At 40.4% G+C, this 13080-nt stretch overlaps 1 protein-coding gene across 1 annotated transcript in view; it reads left to right on the top strand.

The window, feature by feature from the left end:
• efcab6 (EF-hand calcium binding domain 6) overlaps positions 1 to 13080 on the top strand; it is a 113464-nt gene that overhangs the window by 43587 nt on the left and 56797 nt on the right. Inside the window, exons 15-18 of the mRNA XM_043709199.1 lie at positions 1466 to 1626; positions 8396 to 8521; positions 8704 to 8875; positions 11535 to 11649. Of these exons, the coding sequence (XP_043565134.1) occupies positions 1466 to 1626; positions 8396 to 8521; positions 8704 to 8875; positions 11535 to 11649 (574 nt within the window). The remainder of the gene's footprint in view (positions 1 to 1465; positions 1627 to 8395; positions 8522 to 8703; positions 8876 to 11534; positions 11650 to 13080) is intronic.

Genomic DNA, 13080 nt, shown 5'->3' with positions numbered 1-13080 from the left:
GTGCTTACCTAAGCTGAAAATGTGTTGCTGGAAAAGCACAGCAGGTCAGGCAGCATCCAAGGAACAGGAGAATCGACGTTTCGGGCACAAGCCCTTCAGGAATGAGGAAAGTGTGTCCAGCAGGCTAAGATAAAAGGTAGGGAGGAGGGACTTGGGGGAGGGGCGTTGGAAATGCGATAGGTGGAGGGAGGTCAAGGTGAGGGTGATAGGCCGGAGTGGGGTGGGGGCGGAGAGGTCAGGAAGAAGATTGCAGTTTAGGAAGGTGGTGCTGAGGTCGAAGCACCACCTTCCTAACCTGCAATCTTCTTCCTGACCTCTCCACCCCCACCCCACTCCGGCCTATCACCCTCACCTTGACCTCTCTCCACCTATCGCATTTCCAACGCCCCTCCCCCAAGTCCCTCCTCCCTACCTTTTATCTTAGCCTGCTGGACACACTTTCCTCATTCCTGAAGAAGGGCTTGTGCCCGAAACGTCGATTCTCCTGTTCCTTGGATGCTGCCTGACCTGCTGCGCTTTTCCAGCAACACATTTTCTGCTCTGATCTCCAGCATCTGCAGCCCTCACTTTCTCCTTGTGCTTATCTATGCCCTCTTCAGAAATCTGTTGAACTTGCCTCCACCACACTGCCAGGCTGTACATTCCAGACCCTAACCAGTCACTGTGGAAAAAACTTTGACCTCATGTCACTGTTGGCTCTTTGGCAATCACCTTTAAATCTTGGCTATCAACTCTTCCACCAGCAGAACAGTTCCTTTTTATCAACATTGTCTACATTTTTTGCTGTCTCAATCAATTTGGACTCTAGTTTATTCTGTATTAGAATATTTTTCATAGAATTACAGAGTAATAATGTATGGAGGTGGTCATTTGTCCCATTGAGTCTCCGAGCTCCTTTGAACAACTGTCCAGTTGGTTTGGCTCCCCAGCTCCTTTCCCACATTAAGTTTATTCTGCAGTCAAATCTTTACTGAAGTAAGCATATGTTAAATCCTATACCTGACTCTTATTATTTTACAAGCAGCTAATTATTTGACAGCAGTGGAACACAGGAAAAGGTGATGAATCCAGGGTCATTACAAGCGGCAAATTCCCTCCTAGTTAGCAGCTTGTGGTTTTGCAGCTTTTTTTGGAACTTGAGCACACATTAATATTAATATGGTATTAATAAAGTTTTATATAATTGAAGGATGAAGTATTGAGGCAAAGTCCATTTAGTCTTTTCAGGTAGATACACAAAGTACTAGTCAAATTTCTTTTGTGGATTTCCTGTGGAGCCAATAAAAACACAGGTCAAAAAAATAACAAAGCGACTACTAACGTGCTCTGTGTCAACCTTTTGACATTAATTCAGGAATCAAAGTTATGAAGTTCAGAAGGATGATGTATGTGATGGTACGGTTTGAGTCTAACAGCACTATCAAACTTTTGTCTTCATACGTTTTATGCTCAACATTTCAACCAGGTGGAAGATATTCTCCGTAACAAAATTAATCAAAATTGGAAAGAAATGCAAAAGGCTTTCATGAAGAGTGATCCTGAAAAGACTGGCACAATATCCCTTGCTGAATTGCGAAAGATCCTAGAAACCTACTGTCTCTCAATTTCTGATCAACACTTTGAGAAGTAAGTAATTGCAATATTAGTTAAATATACTCAGACCATTTTGAAGTGGTAATGATATTTTTGTAAGATATCATTCAGGTTTTTTATGGTATCTGTGTGAGGTGTATTTGGCTGATTATCTGGTGACTGCTCATTCTTTAGTATTGCAGTTCTTGGAAATGTTGCTATAGTGAGTGTTGCAGCTAATTCATTACATATATTAGAAAACCTTCCAAGCTGTAAAGCTCTTGGACTCAATAAATGGTTGAATTCTGGCACTGATGTTTCAGTTCCTTGCTCAATTAATTAAGTCTGCCTCAACAACTGTAGTCTGCAATGAAGCAGCTTCTCCAGTTAGAGTCATAGAGATGTACAGCATGGAAACAGACCCTTCGATCCAACCTGTCCATGCCGACCAGATATCCTAACTCAATCTAGTCCCACCTGCCAGCACCCGGCCCATATCACTCCAAACCCTTCCTATTCGTATACCATTCCAAATGCCTCTTAAATGTTGCAATTGTACCAGCCTCCACCACATCCTCTGGAAGCTCATGCCATACACATACCATCCTCTGTGTGAAAAAGTTGCCCCTTAGGTCTCTTTTATATCTTTCCCCTCTCACCCTAAACCTATGCTCTCTAGTTCCGGACTCCCTGATCCCAGGGAAAAGACTTTGTCTATTTACCCTATCCATGCCCCTCATAATTTTGTAAACCTCTATAAGGTCACCCCTCAGCCTTCGACGCTCCAAGGAAAACAGTCCCAGCCTGTTCAGCCTCTCCCTGTAGCTCAAATCCTCCAAACCTGGCAACACCTTGTAAATCTTTTCTGAACCCTTTCAAGTTTCACAACATCTTTCCGATAGGAAGGAGACCAGAAATGCACGCAATATTCCAACAGTGGCCTAACCAATGTCCTGTACAGCTGCAACATGACCTCAAAACTCCTGTACTCAATCCTCTAACCAATAAAGGAAAGCATACCAAACGCCGCCTTCACTATCCTATCTACCTGCAACTCCACTTTCAAGGAGCTATGAACTTGCACTCCAAGGTCTCTTTGTTCAGCAACACTCCCTCGGACCTTACCATTAAGTGTATAAGTCCTGCTAAGATTTGCTTTTCCAAAATGCAGCACCTCGCATTTATCTGAATTAAACTCCACCTGCCACTTCTCAGCCCATTGGCCCATCTGGTCCAGATCCTGCTGTAATCTGAGGTAACCCTCTTCGCTGTCCACTACACCTCAGCTGCAAACTTACTAACTGTACCTCTCATGCTCGCACATAGTTCCTCAGTAATTGTGAAAATTGATCTGGTTGTTCACTTTCACAATATACAATCAAGGTGGCAGCTTCTCTAGGAAGTCCCGAATAACTAATTGTGTTGATTTTTACGAAGTGTGATGTACATAATGCTCCCTTCCCAATTTCTCATAGCTTTGACAATGAGTTGGCAACTTTATGAAACTGAAATTAGGTTTATTGGTCTGAAGAAGGGTCACTGGGCCTGAAACATTAATTGTTTTCTCTCCACAGATGTTTCCAGACTTGCTGTGTTTTTCCAGCAATTTCTGTTTTTGTTTCTGATTTTTAGCATCTGCAGTTCTTTCTGTTTTTTTGTTTAGATTTTCTGTCATCTGATCTTGATCTTGTAACTCACTCCTGTTACCATTTTTGAGTTAGTAGATTTTCAGCTGTAGGAAAAGTAGTCTACTAGAAAGTAGACATTAGTCAGTGGACTAGACTACTTTACATGCCTTCAGTAAATATGGCTCTCCTTGTTTGTTTTGTATACATTGTGCTATTGGATTGATCTTTAATTATCCTGTTTGGCAATGTTCACTATCTGCCAAGTCTGGGATAGTGTGGAGATGATATGTTGTGCTAAGTTTCCCATTCATTCATGAAGTTTCTGAATTCTTCATTCATAAACTGAGGACCATTGTCACTCCTTCCAATATTTGAAATGATTTGACAGTTGAAGCATGCTTTCAACATTGTACTGTTTCACCTATTGATAGTTGTTGAAGTGAGCTTGGCAAACTCCCAGTAGTCTGAATAGGAATTGAATGTGACCAGGTACTCAATTCCACAGATGGTAAAGAAGATGTCAGATTAGACTGTAGGGTTTTGGGGTGGAACCTTTACATGCCCTGAATGGCACAAGCCAAAGTGAGTCAATTGGGAAAATGCAGCAAGATTGGCAGAAAAGTTCAATTCTGCACCCAATTATTGAACAGTGAGATGAGTATTTTGCTGGAGAGAGACCTATTTTCATATATTAGCATACCATTAATATTGAATCTCACCTCATTGATATGCATTTTCCCATGCCCTAGTTTGAAACTAAATGGTGAGAATTCTTGACGTGAAACTTCAAGTGGGTACTGAGCAGATCTTAAGAAAAAGAAGTGAAAAAATGGTCAGTGTTGGAAATTATAAGCAAAAACAGAAGTCGCTGGAAAGGCCCTATAGGTCGGGCAGGATGTGTGGAGAAAATCAGAGTTAAGGTTTTGGGCTCAGTTACCTTTCCTCAAAACTGATGGTAGCGAGGAAGATTTTATTTTGCAGAATATAAACTGGGGGAGGGGGGTATGGAGTGAACAATAGACTGAGATAGAGCCCAACGAGAGAAAAGAATAGATGGACAGACAAAGCAGTTGATAACAGGAGAATGAATAGTTATTAGTGGCTAACGATGGGTGCAATCTAATAGCAGACTCCGTGATAACAAGGCCTGGTGTGTGGGAGTTGGAGTAAGCACACATGAAGGTGCCTCAAGCGCTAAAACTATTGAACTCCATATTGGGTCTACAAGGCTATAGAGTTCCCAAGTGGAAAAATGAGATGCTGCTCTTCCAGTTTGCACTGAGTTTCACTGGGGCACTGCAACAAGCCTAAGACAGAGATATTGGCCAGAGAACAAAGTGGTGTGTTGAAATGGCAGGCAACTGGAAGTTCAGGGTCTTTTTTGCAGATAGAACATACATGTTCTGCAAAGCAGTCACCCAGACTACGCTTAATTTCCTCAATATAGAGGAGACCGGATAATGAGCAGCAAATGCAGTAGACTAGATTGAGTAGATCTAATTAGCTGCTTGCTCTTCCAGGCCTCCATCTTGGACTGTAATCACAACATCTCAGGATATCTCTCCAATTCTTGCAGCTGCTGTTCCACAGAAGTTGGCATCCGTCATATTCCAGCCTCATTGCTTCATCAGATCACATCTTTAGCCCACCTAAAATATAGTTTTGCATTTCAATACTGCAATTTGGTGCTTGCTAACACCTTTCATTGTAATACTGCTGCCAGGATATTTTACGTAGCACCCACCTAATGTGTTCGAGCATGTAGAAACTTGGGACTCCTCACTTGTTTACTTTGCTCCTACTTGGATGTTTATACTATCTGTAACTTGCGTTGCCTTGTCTTTTTGTGTTTTGCTGTCTCATTTAGAACTTAAAAGTTATTACTGTCTTGCCTTGGTGTTTAGAACAGACACAAAGCCAGGCAGCATGTCATGGTTGTTAGCAGTGATCAGTCATGGTGAGTGCCAGCAGCCTACCTAGTAAACACACTATCTGTGCTTCAACCAAGTGGGCAGGTCTCAAATTCTACAGATGGCCTTCAGTCAGGGGTACCAGCACAGTTAGTCGAGGCCAGCATCTGATATCAGTCCAGGGGCTTGGACACAATCAATCGGTTGCTTAACATCAAAGGTCTGGGGGTTTGTAACTCTACAGCCTGCCATAGTCAGACCTGCAGGTCTAATTCAACCACTCCGGGGATTTGCAGTTAGTCCATCATGGAGCAGCACAATCAGGAGTCTCGTCATTCATTAGTCAGGTCTGTCTCTCCACATTAATAAGTGAATGTGGGCCACACTAATTCCGGAGTGTCTGGATTTTATCAGTGGCTTTAATAGAGGGAGGCTAGGGTAGTCAATTGTGGGAATTGGAGGTAGCAAGCTGGCATACAGAGGTGATAATAATTGTGAAGTGAAGAGACTCGACATATAAAGGTGGGAGATGATAGAGTGTAGAAAAACTAGGATTATTGTAGGAGTGGGGAGGTTATTGATTGAAATCACCATCCCATGTATCAAGGGGGGCGGGGCGGTGGCGACGGTGGCATGACTATGTTTAGAACGACAGCGCTGTATTCCGAAGGCTCGGGTACAAGTGGGGAGATGGACGTTTAAGTAAAGAGGCTGGGTGAAAGCATGGGAAGATCAATGCCAATGGGGTTGACGGTGAGTGAAGGAAGATGTTGCCCTCTGTTGTAGTAGACTTTGAGTCTTGTTGGGAGTTGGGTTCATTAGCAGAGAGAATGAGTGTGAAGTAGCAAAGAGAAGATAGGCGCACTTCCCACTTGCAGAGCACAGAAACTCATTTAAGCTTCTTGTGGTATTGCTGAGTATTTTTCCAGACTATTGGTACTGCACTGCTCTGAGTGGCAGCTTCAGACCAGTGCAGGCAGGGCATAATGCCATTGTCTCCTCTGACAGACCCGAGGAAAGTGGATGACCCTCCTCTGCATCACTCCACAAACTAAGGCCTGGAGGTGGTGAAGTGGGCTGATTTCCCTTTCTTAGTCATCTTTGGGGCAAAATTCTACACACGGGAAGCATGAATGGCAGTAGTTGACTGACAGCACTTGGCTTGGTGCACAAATGCATTTTAAAAAATGGCACCAGGAAATCCAGAAAGTTCCAGCCATCACCTGTACTTTCATCTCTGGTAAATGCACAGTAGTGTTGGGCACCATAGAGGCATGGTACATTGCTAATGAGGCAAGCTAAGGAGAATAGTGTGAGAAAACCTGCTTGAGCTCCGAGAAGGAAAACTCCCATGAAAATCCCTGAAGTTGATACTGAGCTGATTTTTGATAAAAACACTTAGTTTCAGTTTAAGGTGAATTGGAGTTATTTTTAAACTTTTGAGTTTGTTTTATTATGCCTTTTCTGTGTTTTGAAATACTGCTTTGGCTTTTGATTTAGCTGAGAAGTAAGAAAAATGTGTGCTTGATATGGAGACGATTGCTGAGGGCAGAGCTGTGTTCTAAATGGATATGGGTGGGTTTCAGTAAAAATATAAGTTAGTGAAAAGAAAGCTGACCTGAAGTCTGCAAACAACTAGTCTGCTGTGTTTAATCAAATATCTCAGTGTGTATATTTAGAGAGAGGAAAAATAAACTCCTCGAGAATTGGATATGGTCAGGTAGCTCTGTAGGAACTTTTGATCCTACTAAAGAGGATTATCTTTGTGTGTCTGGTGGGTGGTTGGTTCACGACTGCTGTGCCACTTCAAAACTATTCTTCCAAGAGCTAGAAATCCATCAAACCCACAAATTGTAATACGAGTGAGTGACAAGATCAAAATGAAATGACAGAAAATCAAATTTCACTTTGATAAAGTTGCCAAATCATGTTGAGAGTTGGGGAGTTGGTAAGGGTGCATTCATTCTTTGTACTCAACAAAAGTCAATCCACTGGTAACTTGGGACTTGACGAAAAGTCAGCAATTCCTTTACTTGTACCAGGGGGTTGTATTTGGTAAGGTTTTACCATATACCTCAGCTGTGACCTGTGCAGCCAGACTTAGACTGAAAAGGATCCACCTTCCAGAACTTAAGTTTATTTGTCCTATGGGGGCGAATGCCACTTTAAGATTGGTTAAGTTTAGCGACTTAAGTGTACACTACAAACTTGAATTGTTTAGAACCTTCTCTTGTTCAGTGTACCTATTTAGTCATTATTTCTTGTTTTGTTCAAGTTTATATTGTAAAGCTTCTTTTTGTGTTCATATTTAACCCAGGATTTCTATCCCATTTTTCTTTACTCTTAATTCTTCTATATGTTCTCTAAAGAATGATAGTCTATCAAACTAAATCCTAACAAATTTCCACCTTGTCCCGGTATTCTTTTAACTGGGATCATAACGCAATACTTTGATGTGCTGATGCCTACCACAACTCTAGTTTATGTGAGGGATTTTCTTAGTGCTACCTGTCCAATTCATGAATTTACTCTTTGCAATACACAAATTCGAGGCTTGTATTCCAGAGACAAATTATTCATACCTCTTAAATCAACTTCTTGTATACACTCATTTATATTTATAGACTCTTCATTTGATAAGTGCTTTTATTAAGCACGAAAATCTTTTAAAGAATCAACCTTGTGCAAACTCTGGTCACATTTATGTGCTCATTACACTATGATAATTTTCCTGTTAGCTAGTTCCTCTGTGGGTGCAGCATGAGTGATGCAAAACCACTTAACCTACTAAACTTATTTGAGATCCTCATGATAGTCATCTCAAGGTGCTCTGACTGTTGAGAAACTAGCCAGCTACGGATAATTGAAAATTGCTTTTAAGTCATGGCAGAGTCAGCACAGATCATGTCTCCCTTCCAAAACTGAAATAGAATTTTAGCTGTTTATGTATTTGCATTTCCAAATCATTGAACAAAGCAGCACACTTGTAGAAATTAACACTTTCATGAAATTACTCTTCACCTTGGCACCATGGAAAGTGGAAGGTTTGGATTGTGTCGGTTAGGTAGGAGATGATTAAGAGTAGAGCATTCTTTTTGCAAAGCAGAGTGCACTTGTCATGTAATATAGGTTGAGCTTCATAGTACTTCGATCACAAACTGTTAGGCTTCCAGTGTAAATGACAGGCCTAATATCATTAGAATATTGTGAATGTGCACCTTTTAAAATATAGAAGATTGAATATAGTTGCACAAATATCTGAAAAACAGTCTCTAAATCTTTCAGATTATGCCAGCAACAACAGAACAACAACTTACATGTGTCATACCAACAATTTCTGGAAAGTCTTGGGGTGCATGACATTCCTAAAATCATTGGCACTGATGTACCTCAACAACAAGACAAAAAAAGGCAAGCTCACCTTTTCACCAGTACTTGATAATAATGATTTATTATTTAAATTCATCTCAAAATCTGGATTGATTTCAAATAAATATTGGACCAGTGATGTCAATCTCCATTACTCTAAGTTTTCATGGCGTTCTAATTGCTGAATTATTTCCATGAATAACTGTACCAAATGTTTATATCAGATTAGCAAAGCAAGGAAATGAAAACCTTATACAAGGCAATATGATGACAGTGAATGAGGTGAAATCAGAGCTGTGGCAACGTATTATGAACTGCGACAGTGTCATTAGGAAAAGTTTCCTGACCCACAAGAACCAATCCAATGGAAAAATCAACAGGGAAGGATTCAAGAAGGTGATTTTTAAAAATATTTGAAACCAGTAAAATATTTGCCTCAAGCAACTTAAACTGCAGTAATACCTTATGATGCTTTGGCCTATTCATTTGTTCTGTTTTTTTTAGGATTCTCTTTTGCCTGAAGTGTTGACATAAACTCCCATACTATGAAACTAAGGAATATATCACACACAAGGGAGAAGTAATTTTTGTCACAGCACGCTCTTTTTTTTTCTCATTGCTGATGCAATATCCACCAGTCCTACCTATCTTCTATTGCCAGAGATTAAGCCTTGCTCTGCTTAATTGCATGAAAATGCACTGCCACAGAGTCCATTGGCCAAGTGGATTTAATCAAAATTACCCCAGGATGTGAAAGTTAATTTAAAAAAAACTAACACAAGGGGCCATCAAAACAAAACGTGGTCCTCTCTTTATTCATGGTCCTCTTGTGCACTTTCAGCAGGGCATCTAAATATTCGAAAGGAGTGGAGGACCTGTAATTTCCTCTCACTATATCAGTACATCAGTACCAGGTGAAATGCTTCAGTCTCTAATCCCATAAATGTAAAAGGGTCAGTTAGACTTGAAACATCAGCTCTTTTCTCTCCTTACAGATGCTGCCAGACCTGCTGAGATTTTCCAGCATTTTCTCTTTTGGTTTCTGAAAACTAATGGTAGTTTTGGTATAAACATAATTTTCCCATCAATAATGAATGTTTTTTAAAAATTTAATAGTAATGATAGCTGAACATAAAAGCTGAGGGGGGAGCTTGACAGTAATTGGCTGGTTCACTCCACAGCTATTTAGTGGCTCTTGAGTTTGAGAGGGAACCTCTTCCTACATCTGAGAGGAAAGCTCACCTTTTGAAATCTATCAAGCTGCTCCAGGAGAACTGATGTGATTGCATGAAGTACTAAAGAGACAATGCCATGGATGGAGCCCTGAATAAGATGTAACTGTGGCCTCACCTGGATTAGGCTATCAGGGGACTAAAAGATTGTCAGATACTCGTGTGGACAGAGCAGAGAGAGAGGGGAAATGGAGGAGGATGTTGAGAAAGCCCCCGATAGACACTGTGTCCAGACAGGAGACACCTACATAGTCCTGAGTTAATATAGTCCTGAGTTAAAATTCTGGAACTTACTCCCATTGCAGACCACCTACTGCACATGGACTGCAGCAGTTCAAGAAAGCAGCTCACTACCATCTTCTCAAGGGCAACTAGGGATAGGCAATAAATATTGGCACAGCCAACGATGCCCACATTCTACAAATGAATAAAAAATGTCCCGCTGCTAAATTTTACGAGGTAGTCTTGGACACCAGGTGTTGACCTACCCACGCAGCCCAACTGCAGGAAGAGTCCCAGCTGGAGCAAGAACTGGCCACAAATGCAATTTTATTGTCAAGTTAAGAGCTGCAGTTATCTGTTGGTGAGCATGTACCACTGTCGATGCTCCCGGTTTTACATGTTCATCCCCTGGGGGGCTTAAAAGTTTACAAATTACATCCACCTCCCATGAAGGTATTGGGACTGAACATCATAAACACTGAATTTATGTTATTTAATAGTGTCCAGTGAAATAAATTTGGTTCCCCTCAATTGACAATATAATCTTGGAACATCATTTTCTTCTTGTCCCATCATCAAAAGTTAGAATGTGTGGGGTGCTTTATGGAATTGTACTGTGGCGTAGTAACATTACATTTAATCTACAATTTTCTGTGTCAGATCCTAAAAACAATGTCCTGTTGAGTCTTCACACAGCTTCCTATTTCAGCCATGCAATTTTGCTGAAATGTTGAGGGAGTGAAAATGGGGCCAAATCCTTCTCTGCTACTGATAGTGTTAGATGATTAGATGCTGGTGGTTAGGTCAGTTTATCTAAATTAATAACAACATCCATTTTAAAAAGAAACAGTACCACTTGCAAGCAGTTGCCAGATTTCACAGAAACTTAAAAATTGTTCTGCTTCTTGAAGATTTTTGGTATCCTCCTTTACAAATAATAATTGTCAGAGTGCAAGCTATGCAGGGATGTACAGAACTTTTAAGTTTGTTTTATTTTATAAGCTTATTGGAGCTAGATTTTCTGCGCATTTATTGTCAGTTGGGAAAAGAAGTTAACAAGTAAGCTTGATAATTTTAGAAATGACAGCTTAACTACTTTGTAAATGTTATAGTCAGTTTTACAGTGCTTTTTCCCACTGCTATTGAATTTAAGTTTGAACCCTGTATCATGGCCCTTTTATAGGAGGGAAATTTCCAAGACCAAAACAAATGTATATAAATCACTCTGACCCAGGAAGATAAACTCATGCCACATTGTTTTCTCCGCACAACCTTTACTCTCAAAACTCACCCACAGAATCAAAAAACTTGCTACCAACTAATTATGGAATACATTAGGAGGAATCCATAGCCCAAAAGTGTCCTTTGCTCATAACTGAAGAAGAGAGAAGGTGATAGCAGGCAGTAACAGAGGGAAAAAAGGTTATTCTAAGTAGTACCCTTATTGTTTGGATTTTATTGCCAAGTAATCTTCTGAGTGAAAGTTAATTAAGACTTGGAGATCAGCTATTAATTTGGTATTTTAGCATATAGAGAGCTATGTAAATAATATTTTATTAAAATTTATTTTGCTGCATTATGTTGGATTCCTTGGTCTTTAGGTGTTGCATGATTGTGAAATAATTATGGATGATCATCAGTTTGACATTCTGGCTGAAGTGCTGGGGTTCAAGAATCAAGATTTTAGTTTCTCCGACTTTTCACAACGCTTTAAAGGTAACCTGACTATTAAGCATTCATTCACATGGCAATTAAGACTATAAACATTTACTGTTGCTGTTAAATCTGGATTTTCATCATCACAGCAGCAAGTATAGTCTCAGTTGTTCCAGAACAGGAGGCTTCAAGTTTCTAAGTTATTCCCCTTTCAGAAAATTAACACTGTGAAATTTGTTGTTTTATCCAAACTTCCCTTCCTACTCCTTAGACTTTTAAACCTGAATTTGAGACTGCCTAACCATGCTTTGATTTGCCTTGTCTTTATTCCTATTCTTCTCAGCCTTGATGTCATCCTGCACATCTAGGCATTTTAACCAATTTAAAGGAAAGTATAATTTGAATATAGCTGAACTGGACAGAGTCCTTTTTAGGGGATATGTTGCCTTCATGTTATGTATTGGATGTAGATTTGCTCGCTGAGCTGGAAGATTCATTTTCAGACGTTTCGTCGCCATACTAGGTAACATCTTCAGTGAGTCTCCTGACGAAGGACTGCTGATGTTTCCTGCTTTCTATTTGTATGTTTGGCTTTCTTTGGGTTGGTGATGTCATTTCCTGTTCTTTTTCTCAGGGGGTGGTAAATGGGGTCAAAGTCAATGTGTTTGTTGATAGAGTTCCGGTTGGTATGCCATGCTTCTAGGAATTCTCATGCGTGTCTCTGTTTGGCTCATCCTAGGATGGATGTGTTTTCCCAGTCGAAGTGGTGTCTTTCATTATCTGTATTTAAGGATACTAGTGAGAGAGGGTCATGTCATTTGTGGCTAGTTGATGTTCATGTATTCTAGTGGCTAGTTTTCTGCTGTTTGTCCAATGTAGCGTTTGTTACAGTTCTTGCACAGTATTTTGTAATGACAATAGTTTTGCTTGTCTGTATAGGGGCTTTCAAGTTCTTAGCTGCTGTTTTAGTGTGATGGTGTGTTTGTGGGCTACCATGATGCCAATGGGTCTGGGTAGTCTGGCAGTCATTTTCGAGATGTCTTTGATGTGGGGAGAGTGGCTAGGGTTTCTGGACATGTTTTGTTCTGCTTGTTTGGGGTTGTTGCTGAGAAATCGGTGGACTGTGGTCATTGGGTATCCATTCTTTTTGAATACATTGTTTAGGTGATTTTCCTCTGCTCTGCGTAGTTCTGTATTACAGGGAAATTCACTATTGTTAGAAACGAAAATCGCTTCTCAATAATCGCTCTAGACAAATTCAGGAAAACAAAGTTTTATTAACAAGTCAAGTCTGCAGAGTCGGGCACCCTTGAAGAAAAGGCGCGCTGAGGCTTACAAAGTCTCCCATTATATACAGTACAAGTCCCTCCTCTCCTTGGCTCTAACAAGCCATGAGGTTCACATTCTTAAAAACATCATTATTCTTATCACAAAGTCTGCAACAAAAGGCTCCAGAGTCTCTAAAGTTGGTGTTTTTCTCACCCTGTAGTC

This window comes from Chiloscyllium plagiosum, chromosome 19, assembly GCF_004010195.1.
Source record: "Chiloscyllium plagiosum isolate BGI_BamShark_2017 chromosome 19, ASM401019v2, whole genome shotgun sequence".
Classification (NCBI taxonomy): domain Eukaryota; kingdom Metazoa; phylum Chordata; class Chondrichthyes; order Orectolobiformes; family Hemiscylliidae; genus Chiloscyllium; species Chiloscyllium plagiosum.
Note: the sequence above shows the minus strand (reverse complement) of the source record. Positions and strands in the feature narration are given on the sequence as shown.